Source organism: Rattus norvegicus, chromosome 4 (assembly GCF_036323735.1).
Source record: "Rattus norvegicus strain BN/NHsdMcwi chromosome 4, GRCr8, whole genome shotgun sequence".
Taxonomy (NCBI): domain Eukaryota; kingdom Metazoa; phylum Chordata; class Mammalia; order Rodentia; family Muridae; genus Rattus; species Rattus norvegicus.
Window position 1 is genome coordinate 31,310,898 of NC_086022.1, and position 14,521 is coordinate 31,325,418.

Genomic DNA, 14,521 nt, shown 5'->3' on the forward strand with positions numbered 1-14,521 from the left:
ACACACCCAATGGCAGCTCAGAACCATCCATAACTCTAGTTCTAGAGGTTGTGACACCCTCTTCTGATCTCTGGATGTATGTGGTGCAAAGATATACCCATGCTGCTAAAACACCCATACACATAAAACAAAAATGAATAAAACCTCATAAAACATTGGGTGGTGGAATGAAATATTTTCTTCTTTTTAAAAAATTAACTAGGTGTTGTGGTTTAAGCTTTTTTTTTTTTTTTAAAGATTTATTTATTTAACATATATGAGTACACTGTTGCTGTCTTCAGTCACACCAGAAGAGGACATCAGATTCCATTACAGATGGTTGTGAGCCACCTTGTGGTTGCTAGGAATTGAACTCAGGATCTCTGGAAGAGCAGTCAGTGCTTTTAATCGCTGAGCCATCTCTCCAGCCCATAAAATATTTTCTAATAAAGAAAATATAAATAATTTGTGTTGAAGCAAATCTATTTGTTCTATATGGTTAGCATTAGAAAGGAAATCAATTTAAAAAACTATTTAGAAAACTTAATTATATATCATTAGTAAAGATAAGTTAGGGAGAAATTAAGGTCTTTCGAATATAAATTCTTAGTTTTATAATATACTTTTTAAAATTTTTAAGCATTAAACACTACAAATTATTAAAGTTAATATTTTTAAAATTAAAAAATATTTGACAAATTCCTAAACTTCAATATAAAGTGTTTATGTTTATCTATTTCTTTAATTGACTATGATGGATTTAGTGTTAAAGACTAGGAGTGTAGCTCAGTGGTAGAGTGCTTACTTAGCAAGTGTGAGCTCCTTAGCCCCTTTCCCGCTTCCCCTCAAAAAATGTATGTACAGGCTAACAGTTTACTTTGCTTTTTCCTCCATAGAAATTTTATCTTTGTCTAAAATGTATCAATTTGAGCCCTTGACTTCTGATCCTCACAGCACTTTCAGTTAAATATTTGTACTTATTTTAAGTTTTTTTCCCTTTTTGTTTTTCAAGCCAGGTTTTCCCTGTGTAGCTCTGGCTGCCCTAGAACTCATTCTGTAGACCAGGCTAGCCTCACAGAGATCTTCTTACTGCTGTCTCTCTAGTGCTGGGATTAAAGGCATGGGCCACCACTATACTTATTTTTTAAATTAGAACAATATGGTATTAAAAATATGAAACCAAACAATACTGAATAATCAGAAATTCTAAAATTACCAAAATCAAATGTTTGCTAACAGTACCATAAGCACTAAAGCCTGAAATACTAGTGTGTTTAGTGACAAACTTAGAGTTTGAGAAGTAATTGACAGGAAGGATAAAACAAAGAGTATCTTGAGTATCTGAAAAGTCAGCATACAAAAGGCTGTGGTCCTTTGACAGGGACTAGAGAAGACGGTTGTTTGCCTCCTACAGTTCCTGTGTGCCAAGCCCGCCATTTCCACTCGTGGGCATCATGCTGTGTTCTGTGTTCTTTACCCATGTGGCAGAAAGCACCAGTCAGCTGCCTGCAGCTGTTTTACTCTCTTTCCTTTCTAACTACAGCACCCTTCACACACTGTGACAGCCATGTCAGTCTAAATGATGCTCCAAAGGAGGCAGGATATATTAGATTGTCTCCTTTCCTACTTACTGGAAAGATTTAGGGAATTAAAATAATCAACTTTTTAATTGCTACTCTGATAATTCTGTTGTGTTTATGCAGTCATTTTATTTTGAATGCTACCATAATGTGATGCTGAACAGCAAGGCAAATTTGAGCTCTACAGTGATTATTATAGGGAGGTTACTTTCATCTTTAAAGGACTTTTCCTAATTCTGTTCATTTTCCTAAATACAGAAAATTCTACTGTAGACTTTGGAATACGTGAACTTCCAGGAAGCTAACAAGAGCGAAGCTATATTTGTTTCCAACCCTAATCTGCAGTCTGGCAAGCTAAACTACAGTGTTGGCTTTTAACAACATTTCCCAATCAGAGTTTCTTACTCACTGCTCTGGCTTTGTGCTTACCAAGTGTGTGACCCTTTCAGTTAGTACCTGTCACCGCAGTTACACAGGGAAGATCTGCATTGACACCACCAGCAATGGAGAAAGTAACAGAAATGAAAGAAGCCTTTGTTTAGAAGAAAATTAAAAAAGAAGCTTCTTAACAGGTGCTCAGTGACAAGTCTAGACTACCTGCTCTCCATCATTTTGATACAGAACATAGAGATGATGGCTTCTTTTAGGTTCATTTTCTTTAAAGAAAGAAAGGGGGAAAAAGAATAAGTATCTTCTTTGAAAGCAGCAACTAACCACCAATTGCTTGAAAATCCTGATAGGAAAAGTATCATGGAGTGTTTACTGTGTGTCACACGTTAAGATGAACATTCTAGGAGATGCAGAGCGTGGCTCAGTGGGTAAGAGTACCTGATGCTCCTGGAGAACCTGAGTACACTTCTCAGTGTCCACGTGGCAGCTCATAGTCATCTGTGCCTCCAGTTTGAAGGGATCCAACACCCGCCTCTGCCTCTGTGGACACCAGGCAAGCATGCGTGTGATCACAAACATCCCAGAACATGATGTTGTTCTTTCTGTCTTACTGGGGAAGGAATTGAGGTACAGAGAAAATTTAATAATAGAATTTATAATAGAATTAGAATTTACCAAACCAGGTGTCAGTAAACTATGGTCCATTCTCCAAACTATGTTGGCCTGTTTTTGTGTTTTTGAAATGGAGTGCCTTAATTTTTGCTTCAATAAAGCCAGAAGCAACTTGGAGAAGAAGGCTTACACAGTTTTTTGAGGGAAGCCAAGACAGGAACTCAAACAGGGCAGGAACCTGAAGGCAGGATCTGATGCAGAAGCCATGAAGGGTGCTGCTTACTGGCTTGTTCCTTATGGCTTTTTCAGCCTTTTTTCTTACAGAAGCCAGAACCACCAGTCCAGCCAGGGTGGTACCACCCACAGTCAGCTAGTCCTTTTACATAGATCAATAAGAATATGATCTACAGGCTTGCCTATGGAGGCATTTTCTCCCTCCTTTTACATGACTGTAGCTTATATTAAGTTGAAGTAAAACTAGCCACCACGTTGGGTCTCACAAGTTTCTACTGGCATCAGTTTACTATGTAGCTGATGCTGGTCTTGAACTCCTGATCCTCTGACTTTTGCCTTTCAGTGCTGAAATTATAGGCATGTGCCACTGTACTCAGCCTCAGCCTGTTTTATAAATAAAATTTTATTAGTCTTATGGCTTAGGAGCAATAGCATGACAGTGAAGGATTATAACAGAGTTGTATGGTTCACAAACCCATATGTATTCCCTTTTCCTACATGAAAGTCATATAAAGTGAATTCCCTATACTCTAACAATCCAAAGAATTAAACAACAATAAGCCATGAATGTTTAAAAGCTAATGGTCTTCCGTCTAGGAGAAAAATCTGAGAATGATTTAAAGGCCATCAGTTGTATGCCCATAATTTTGTTATAGTTCCCTTTTCAAAAGCAGTGTGTATAAGAATCTCAGTTTTCTTTTAAAGATATATACAAATATCTTGTTTAATTCTGACGAATGCAAGTTAACATTTAAGCAGTATAGATGTGACATTTAAACTATACCTTTCCTTGTGGTAATTGATGTTTGCATTCCAGCAGAGTTCTTTGTTTATAAAAAGATATAGCAGCTTAAATCTGTGAAATCTGTTAAATGAATGTTTCAGCTGAAGAGTTGTTTGCTGGGGCTGGAGAGATGGCTCCACAGTTACAAGCACTGGCCGCTCTTCTACAAGACACCGGTTCAATCCCCAGCACCAACAGCTCACAACCACTTCCAGGAGATCTGATGCCCTCCTCTGGCCTCCACTGGTGCTGCATGGGCAAGGTGCTCAGACATATAAAGGCAAAATTATCAATACAGATAATTTTTTTAAATTACATGTTGAAAAGTCAGACATGTATAGGGACTCACTGTCATGAGGATGAAATACAAAACCATTCAAGAGACCCTTGCCTGTTTGCAGTCATATGTCTGAAAGGTTTTCTTTAAAAGAAAAGGTATTCCATTTACTTATGCATGTGTGCACACAAGTATGCCATGGCATGTATGTGGAGGTCAGAAGACAACACTTTCTAGAGTCGGTCAGTTCTCTGCTTTCACCAATTTTTTGCTTGGAAATTAAACTCAGGTTTTGGGTGTGGCAGCCTGCACCTTCACACGGAGCCATCTCTCTGGCCCTTGAAGGCTTTCTTACTAGTCAAATTCAACTTGGTTGTCTGAAGTCATTTCCTAAACCAACTACATAGATTTTATGTTATTCCAATATTTTTCTTTCTTTTTTTTTTTTTTTACTTTTTCTTTTTTTTTTTTTTTTTTATTAACGAGTATTTCTTATTTACATTTCAAGTGTTATTCCCTTTCCCGGTTTCCGGGCAAACATCCCCCTAATCCCTCCCCCTCCCCTTCTATATGGGTGTTCCCCTCCCCATCCTCCCCCCATTGCCGACCTCCCCCCAACAATCTAGTTCACTGGGGGTTCAGTCTTAGCAGGACCCAGGGCTTCCCCTTCCACTGGTGATCTTACTAGGATATTCATTGCTACCTATGAGGTCAGAGTCCAGGGTCAGTCCATGTATAGTCTTTAGGTAGTGGCTTAGTCCCTGGAAGCTCTGGTTGCTTGGCATTGTTGTACATATGGGGTCTCGAGCCCCTTCAAGCTCTTCCAGTTCTTTCTCTGATTCCTTCAACGGGGTTCCTATTCTCAGTTCAGTGGTTTGCTGCTGGCATTCGCCTCTGTGTTTGCTGTATTCTGGCTGTGTCTCTCAGGAGCGATCTACATCCGGCTCCTGTCGGTCTGCACTTCTTTGCTTCATCCATCTTGTCTAATTGGGTGGCTGTATATGTATGGGCCAGCTGTGGGGCAGGCTCTGAATGGGTGTTCCTTCAGTCTCTGTTTTAATCTTTGCCTCTCCCTTCCCTGCCAAGGGTATTCTTTTTCCTCATTTAAAGAAGGAGTGAAGCATTCACATTTTGATCATCCGTCTTGAGTTTCCTTTGTTCTAGGGATCTAGGGTAATTCAAGCATTTGGGCTAATAGCCACTTATCAATGAGTGCATACCATGTATGTCTTTCTGTGAGTGGGTTAGCTCACTCAGGATGATATTTTCCAGTTCCAACCATTTGCTTACGAATTTCGTAAGGCCGTTGGTTTTGATAGCTGAGTAATATTCCATTGTGTAGATGTACCACATTTTCTGTATCCATTCCTTTGTTGAAGGGCATCTGGGTTCTTTCCAGCTTCTGGCTATTATAAATAAGGCTGCGATGAACATAGTGGAGCACGTGTCTTTTTTATATGTTGGGGCATCTTTTGGGTATATGCCCAAGAGAGGTATCGCTGGATCCTCAGGCAGTTCAATGTCCAATTTTCTGAGGAACCTCCAGACTGATTTCCAGAATGGTTGTACCAGTTTGCAATCCCACCAACAATGGAGGAGTGTTCCTCTTTCTCCACATCCTCGCCAGCATCTGCTGTCACCTGAGTTTTTGATCTTAGCCATTCTCACTGGTGTGAGGTGAAATCTCAGGGTTGTTTTGATTTGCATTTCCCTTATCCTTTTGCTTTAGGATAGAATGTTCTATAAATATCCTTTAAGTCCATTTGGCTCATGACTTCTCTTAGTCTGTCTACGTCTCTGTTTAATTTCTGTTTCCATGATCTGTCCATTGATGAGAGTGGTGTGTTGAAATCTCCCACTATTATTGTGTGAGGTGCAATGTGTGTTTTGAGCTTTAGTAAGGTTTCTTTTACGTATGTAGGTGCCCTTGTATTTGGGGCATAGATATTTAGGATTGAGAGTTCATCTTGGTGGATTTTTCCTTTGATGAATATGAAGTGTCCTTCCTTATCTTTTTTGATGACTTTTAATTGAAAATTGATTTTATTTGATATTAGAATGGCTACTCCAGCTTGCTTCTTCTGACCATTTGCTTGGAAAGTTGTTTTCCAGCCTTTCACTCTGAGGTAGTGTCTGTCTTTGTCTCTGAGGTGTGTTTCCTATAGGCAGCAGAATGCAGCGTCCTCGTTGCGTATCCAGTTTGTTAATCTATGTCTTTTTATTGGGGAGTTGAGGCCATTGATGTTGAGAGATATTAAGGAATAGTGATTATTGTTTTCTGTTATATTCATATTTGGATGTGAGGTTATGTTTGTGTGCTTTTCTTCTCTTTGTTTTGTTGCCAAGACGATTAGTTTCTTGCTTCTTCTAGGGTATAGCTTGCCTCCTTATGTTGTGCTTTACCCTTTATTATCCTTTGTAGTGCTGGATTTGTAGAAAGATATTGTGTAAATTTGGTTTTGTCATTATTCCAATATTTTGAAATAGCACTTTGTATTATTGTTCCCCAAATAATTTTTTAAAAACTATTTATCTTTATGTATGTGTGTGCTGTCTGCAAGTATGTCTGTGTATCAGTAGAATCCAGAAGAGACTGTTGCATCCTCTGGAACTGGAATTATGGATGGCTTTTAGCCATCAGTATATACTGGGAACTGAATTCAGTCTTTGCAAGAGTAGCAAGTGCTCTTAACTGCTGAGCCATATCTCTCACTTGTCCCTGAAATCCTTGTCCCTGAAATCCTCATATACTTTCCCAAATATCAGTTCTCCGGTATTTGACATCTCAGGTTCTTTTTGGCTGTTTTGGGACAGGGACTAATTCTGTTGCTCCAATTGACTTGAAACTTGCTGTCTAGACCAAGCTGTCCTCAAACTCAGAGAGATCCACCTGCCTCTGCCTCTATACCTAGCCTAATATCTCAGCTCTTTCAAAGAAAAGTTTTTAATTTAAATAGAATTATGTCACTTACCCATTCTCTTTCCTCCCTTCATCTCTTCCCAACTGTCGTTCCTCAAGTACCTCCCCTAAGGTTAATACCTCTTATCATTGTTACACACACACACACACACACACACACACACACACACACACACACACGTATGTAAACACACAACCTGCTGACTCCGTTTTTGTTTATGTGTATATGGTTTGGGGCCTAACTCTTCTATATTGGACAACCAGTAATGGGGCTCATTCCTGGGAGAGGCTAATTCTCTTTTTCCTAACAGCCATTAGTTGTTTCTTTGTTTAGGAATGGGACCTAACAAAATTTTCCCCTTCCATGTAAACATGTCCGTTGATATTGTCATTGTTCCAGTCATATTTATGCAGCCATTTCGAGGAGAGAATGTTTCATGGTAGGCCATCTAGTATTTCTGATTCTTACAGCCTTTCTGCTCCCTCTTCCAACATGTTCTCTGAGATGTAGATGCAGGAGGTGTGATGCACATTTACACATTGGAACTGGGGTCCCTAGTGTCTGTTAATCCAATGTACTCTATCAGGTTGATCAAGTTGTGTTTTACTGTTGACGGTCACCATTTGCTGTAAGACAGAGTTGTCTTTGCAGAAAGTTGCTTGATAGACTTATCCAGGAAAGGTGATTCTTAAAACTACAAAAAGAGTAGGGGAAATATCAAGAAGTTTTGATGAATACAATTTATTTTAGCTTAAAAATTCATGCTCTTACCAGGTGGTGGTGGTGGTGGTGGTGGTACGTGCCTTTAATCCCAGAACTTGGGAAGCAGAGACATATAGATTTCTTGAGTTAAAGGCCTGTGTGGTCTATAGAGAGTTCTAGGACAACCAATGTTACACAGAGAAACTTTGTGTAGAAAAACAAAAAACCAAAATATTCATGGTCTTTGGGAACAACTAGTATCTTATTAAATGACCAGCATTATCTGATATCAATTTGAGATGTGAGACTAATAAGTACTTTTTTGAAAAGACTGTAATTGTGTTTCTCCTAATGTGTATGTGGCTTTGAGTGGGTATTTGTATATGAGTGTAGATGCCTACAAAGGTCAAGAGAGGACCTCAGAATCCTTGGAGTTAGAGTTACAGATGGTTGTGAGCCACTTAATATGGATACCTAGATGCATACACAAGTCTTCTGCAAGAGCAGAAGATGCTCTTAACCGCTGAGCCATATCTTCGGTGCTTAAATACTTATTTTTATTTTTATTTGTGTATTTGTATGTGTTTCTGTAGTAGTGAATACTATACGTATGTGTGTCCTTGAGAAAGCTAGAAGAGGGATCTCTTATCACTGGAGTTACAAAGACTGTAATTTGGATTAAGAGCAGTAAGTGCTTCTAACTACTGAGCCACTCTCTAGTTCAAGTGCTTTCAATGAAGGGTTTCCACACACACTTTTTAGCTCTCCACTATACCAAGTAAATAGTCATAGCCATGAATGTTTAAAAGTTTATTATTAAATATGATTTTAGCTGTATTTCAATTTCTTTGATTTTAAGAATAAAATTTAATGCTACTAATAACAGTTTTCATGTAGAAAAATAGCATGCCTTTCATGAGTGAGCTTCTTAAGTCTTGGATGAAAAGTGATTATGTTGTAGTGCTCATTTTTATAAAGTAGGGGTCTTCACATACTTCGTCAGGTTTAATCTTTAAAATGGCTTTCGACAGTTAATATTTTCTAGATGAGAAAACCAAAGTTGATATTTAAAGTCTTGCCAATTATAAACTAGTTCTAATCTTAAAACTATTTTCAATCTATTATACCATATAGCATCAGGTAATCTGTATACAAAGTATAATAAAATACGACAAATTAAAGTAAAGCTGGCTTCAAGGAAGAACTGAGAAATTATATGTGAGTATTTGCAAATACCTGCAATTTTACTTAGAGGGCTTCAATATCCAGCAGTCTGAGACCAATCCCCAAGAACATGGGCTAGCATCTATACATGCTGCCTTGCTTTTTCACTTTATAATTTAGGGCATAGCATTTAGTTGTCATGTATCCTTAGTCTTCACTAATCTGTAAGTGCTTGTACAGTCTTTGCTCACCTAATTGATCTTAACACCTTTGAAGAGTTTTTCACCAGTAATTTTGTAAAATGCCTCAATTCTTGTTTCTCTATTTTTTTTCATTTGGATAGACATTAAGCATCTTTTCCTGAGAATACTGTAGAACATAAGTATCTTTTTTTTTTTGATTTATTTATTTATTATATATAAGTACACTGTAGCTGTCTTCAGACACACCAGAAGAGGGCATCGGATCTCTTTTACAGATGGTTGTGAGCCACCATGTGGTTGCTGGGAATTGAACTCATGACCTCTGGAAGAGCAGTCGGGTGCTCTTAACCGCTGAGCCATCTCTCCAGCCCATAAGTATCTTTTTTTAGTGTCAGATTATATCATGTTAGCATGTTATGAGAGTTGTTAGCCTGGGTCAGATCTCTCATGCGTCTCAATTGTAAGTTCACTTTATTTACTTATTAGATATATTAGGGACATTATTTGAATAAGTGCTAACAGCTTTCTCCTCAATCTTCTAATGAATAAAAAAACTTTATGTTTTTGGTACTGTAAAAGGAATAAAACTATTTATAAGTGATAGAGATACCCTTCCCCCTGGAAAATCCTAGATTTTCCTTAGGACCAAGAAGTGAATTTAGCAGGCTCACAGGATGCAAGGCCAAAGTGCAAGTTGAATCATATCTCTGTATGCAAAAAATGAGTATGGGGGTTGTTCATGTAAGTGTGTGTACAAAAGCACTCTGATGCACATGTTGCAGATGTGTGTAACAGCCAGAGTTTGATGTTGGGTATCTTTCTTGATTGCTCTCCACTTGAGGTTGTGAGAGACAGTCTCACCAGACTGAAGCTCATTGATTGGTCCTGGCTTGCTAGCTGGTGTAATCTCAGAATCTGCTCTGCCCACAGACTGCTAGGGTTGCATGCATGCATAGCCGTGTCCAACTTGTGCGTGTATGCTAGAGAGCCTTGCCCAGCAGGCTTGTTACCAACTGAGCCATTTCCTCACCCCTTGATTTTTTTTTTAAAGTAGCATTTATAATAGCACCACCCAAAGAAATGTACTATAAATCCAACTTATATATTTATGAAATATTACATGTTACCTAGAAAATATTACTTAAAGGATTTCATTTAAACAGAGGATTAAAAAGGAGCTCTGCCTGCGAAAAAGCACAAGGACATAGCTGGCAGCATTCTCCTCAAGACTTCTGAGGAGCATTTGAATGGCATGAACTAAAGCTTTTAAACGATGTGCAGACTTTCAGGCTTATTGATCAAACTTTAAAAATGAAACAGCACTGAAAATAACAAAGCCACAAAAAAGGTTTTCGATGCCATTATGCCTTTCAGCCTGAGTAACAGTAATATTTAATGCACATTTAGAGTATTGATTTTTTAAAGTTATCTAGTAACTATTTAAAGTACCTCCAAGATACAATAGCTTTATTAGTTTTTCTTTTATGTCTTTGATGTAAATTATTGTTCCTGTAAAACATTTTGCTAATGTTTTTATACAAATCAAAGAAATATGTCATTAGTCTAATAAACAACTCATGAAATGTTTATAATTGAGCAACATTGTATCAAAGGCTCTAAGGCCACAACAACTGAAAGTTTTCATATTCTTAAGAGAGATACTTTACAATCTACATATCTTTTGTATTTGTATAAATAAATATATACAGTAAGCTGAATGGAGTTCTTATTAGAGTACCTAAGCCAGGCCAGTGACACATACTTGTATTCTCAGCACTCTGGAGGTGACAAAGGAGGGTCACTAAGCTAGCGTAGGCCTCTTAGTGCGATGCTACCCACAGCAGCACAACAAGCCACCATAGTTAAATGCTTAGAGTCATAGGCAACAAACAAATTCTTTACAGAGAATGAATTTACTACTCTGCATTCTGTTAAACAGAAGAATAAAATAAAATCTAGGTTGTCCCTGAAAAATTCCAGAGGAATTTGTAATATATGGTGAAAAGTGCAGCGTGTGGGAGAGGATTTGCTTCTTCAACTTGAGATGAGACTATGAAGTAGTATGTCAGGCTAAAATCTCAACAACTCTTTTTGCAAGTATATGACAAATTAGTGTATTTATGTTTATAGACATACATAGTTAGATAACAATGATAATCTTCAGGTAAATAGGCTGGGTTTCTTTGTGGTTCATTTTTTACAATCAGGGTCTCATGTTCCACAGGTCTTCCTACCTCATTTTGCAGCCTAGTATGACCTTGAACTCCAGACTCTTCTGTCTCCTCCTCCCAACTGCTGGATTACAGATATATGTCACCACACCTGGTGTTTTGGGGGCTGGGAATCAAACTTGTGACTTAGTGCATGATGGATAAGTTTGCTGCCAACCCAGCTATATTCTTAGGCTCTGGGTTTTGTTTTTGTTTGGGGGAAAGTCAACATTCATATTTTTTAAAATTACTATGAATATATTTATATATTTAGAATATTAAAAACCAGTAGCAGAAACATTAATTAATACCTAATTTGCAGCCTCATTAAGGATAATGATGAACCAGAAGATGTATTCGGTATTAAGCACATAATTCTGGTCTCTAAAATAGGCTTGGCTGATGTCATACCCTGATAGTTATTTAGTTGGAAACTATAACAGTAATGTCTGTATATTGAAGTCAGCCAAAGAGCTTTAACCATCAATATTACGTACAGCCTAGGTACATCAGAGCCACAACCCCTGGACACACTTTCTGGGATTTTAATCTATCCAGTAGGATTCTTTGACATTTTCCAGGCTACTAGGATGGATAGCCATATTTGAGAACCACTATTTTATAAGAAGCTGAAAGGGTTTTCCATCTTTTAAGTTGTATTCTTTTTGAAATTGTTATTGTCCTGAAGAAAATTCATTGTACAGCATAAATAATATTTTTCAAGTGATACCTATGCTTGGGTAGCCAACCTGTCAGTGAATGAAAGGGGTAATGTATATATCCTCTGCATTTACTTCTCTGCCTTCTATATTCTCACATATTCCCTAAGAAATAAAACAATTATATCCCTGCCCTGTAGAAAAGCTTTTAATTATCTGTCCATTTAGATTAAGTCGTAAGTTCCTTATCTGTCCCAACCTGTTTTCAGTTTTACTACCTGTTATTTAGTGCTAGAGTCTAACAGCCATGCATACTCACCAAGTCTTCCAGAGGGCTCTTTCTTTCATACCTTGTATGGTCTTGTTTGTGCTGTCTGCTTTGTTGTTAATGGTGTTCGTTGTAGTTCTGCCACTGTGATAAAATACTTGAGAAAAAGGAGGAAGGGCTTTTGCTCAGTTGCAGAGTTTCGGAACCTGAAGTATCAAGGCCTGTGGTGGCACAGTACAGTGTGATGGGAGCATGCAGTGGAGGATGCTGTCTTCCTCAAGGTCACAGGGAAGCAAGAAGGTGCTAGGGTCTCGGGATCCTCTTTACAGGCAGGTTCCCCAATGTCATGTAGTATTTTCACAGGCTGATGACCTGACACATGGGTCTTTGTGGGGACAGTCCCATCACAGCAACAGTAATTTAACAGTAGATACAGGAAGGTTACCTTGTAAAATACAATATTCTAGCATTGAACCCTTTAAATAAGGTCTATTATAGATAATCTACATAAACTTCTCTTACAATCTTTATACCTGTGTCTGAGATATAGTCATTTTCCTTACAGTACAGATGGGAACTTGACGTTTTCAGGGAATAAAACACTAGCTTAAAAGTAGTGTTAGCAAATATGACATTTTACATTTCAGATCTGCTTTTCGTTTCACTTTCCCCTTCCCCACCTCATTGCCCATCTGATGCTCATCATGACTTCTTCCCACTTGCAGAGTGCATAAACATTTGATGTTTTCAACCTTGCTTTGGATCCTTTATAAAAGAGTATTCAATGATTTTAAAAGATAGGATAATCATTATCTTCATTTCTTATATCTGACCAATTTTCTTAGTTTGCTGTGATTATCTTGAGTATCAATAAGCTGTGTAGTTGAACATGTATGTATATTTTAAGTCTTTTTCTTGTAAGTACTTGCAGTTTCACTTTCCCAAACTGTAGCCCAAAATTTGCAATTCTTAATTTCAGGGTTTTTTTTAAGTGACTCACAAATTGACTTAATAAAACCTGTATATAATTAACTGGACTGTGTTTTAGTTGGGTTTTCTATGGAGTAGAACTGATAGAATTAGCCTGAGTGTGTGTGTGTGTGCGTGTGTGTGTGTGTGTGTGTGTGCGTGCGTGTGTGTGTGTGCGTGTGTGCGTGTGTGCGTGTGTGTGTGTGTGTGTGTGCGTGTGTGCGTGTGTGCGTGAGAGAGAGAGAGAGAGAGAGAGAGAGAGAGAGAGAGAGAGAGAGAGATTTATTAGAGTGGCTTACAGGTTGTAGTCCTAGTAGTCCAATAATGTCTTATCCTTTTACCTTTTAGAAGATCAAGAGTCCATTAGTTATTCAGTCAGTGAACCTGGGTGCCTCAGTAGTTCCAGTCTGGTGCTAGAGTTCAGGAGTATTCCTACAGAGCTGCTGGTCTCCCATTTGACTTGCCAGCAAGAGTGAGGATGAGCAGCAAAAGCAGCTTCCTTCTTCTTGTGCTTTCACTTAGGCTGCTGCCAGAAGGCGTGGCCCAGGCCAAGGGTGGGTCTGCCTACTTCAAGTGATCCAGTCAGCAAAACTCCCCAGCTGTGCTCAACTGCTTTTAGATCATTCTCGAGGTCACTGGATTGACCTCATTTAGCCATCATTTTATTCAGCCATATGCTGAATACAACTGATTCCTGATCTTGGGAAGAGGAACGTTTATATGTGTAAATAACTGTTCTAGGTAAAGTACAGCTGTACAACCTTATATAGTCTTTGTATGAAAAAATGTAAAAGTTGAATTTTAGCAACATTAAAAATACAGTAAATTTGGCAGCATGTAATAGTGTTTATTCCCTTCATCTGCTTCCCAGATGTTATTAACATTTGTAAAATGTCTCTTTAGGATGCTGCTTTGTAATTACAGTGTTACCGTCTAATTTGATAACTTCTCCTTCATTAGAATGTGAAACATGTTGTAGAAGTACTCCAGAAGTGGCTGAAGGAAGAAAGAAAGTGCCACTGCCTATCAGAAAATAAAACAAAACATGGGAAATACAACCACCAAATTCCGCAAAGCACTCATCAATGGTGATGAAAACCTGGCTTGCCAAATCTATGAAAATAATCCTCAGCTAAAAGAATCCCTTGATCCAAATGTATCTTATGGAGAGCCCTATCAGCACAACACTCCATTACACTATGCTGCTAGACATGGAATGAATAGGATATTAGGGTAAGTATTACTTAAAACCCATTGATAAGTAATCAGTGAAAAGGAAAACGCTTATGATCTTTGAAAATATATAATTCTGAGACATGTCCATGTTATACAATCAGTCTATTCTGAGTTCTCATAGTAAAGGTAGTTCACACATACTTGTTGCTTTGAATGTATTTCTGTCCGCACTGTAATGTAGAAAACAGACAGATTAGATTACAGAGGGAAGTTGAGCACTCTCAAGGGTAAGAGTGTACAATAGCCAAAGGGACTACCTCAGAGCAGTGTCATCTCCCACAGGGAAAGTACTTGCTTAGGGAGATTAAGAACAATTCAAGGCTCTTAGCATTA

General features: G+C 38.1%; 1 protein-coding gene across 6 annotated transcripts in view; it reads left to right on the plus strand.

Annotated features, from left to right (window-relative positions):
* Ankib1 (ankyrin repeat and IBR domain containing 1) overlaps positions 1-14,521 on the plus strand; it is a 124,108-nt gene that overhangs the window by 22,505 nt on the left and 87,082 nt on the right. For 4 of the 6 annotated variants that reach the window (NM_001134781.1, XM_006236049.5, XM_063286386.1 and 1 more), the window contains one exon: positions 13,913-14,185. In NM_001134781.1, coding sequence (NP_001128253.1) covers positions 13,998-14,185 — 188 coding nt within the window. In that variant the 5' untranslated portion in view covers positions 13,913-13,997. Of the gene's footprint in view, positions 1-13,912; positions 14,186-14,521 lie in introns of those variants that run through there. The other 2 variants (XM_063286387.1, XM_006236051.5) reach the window with 2 other exon arrangements.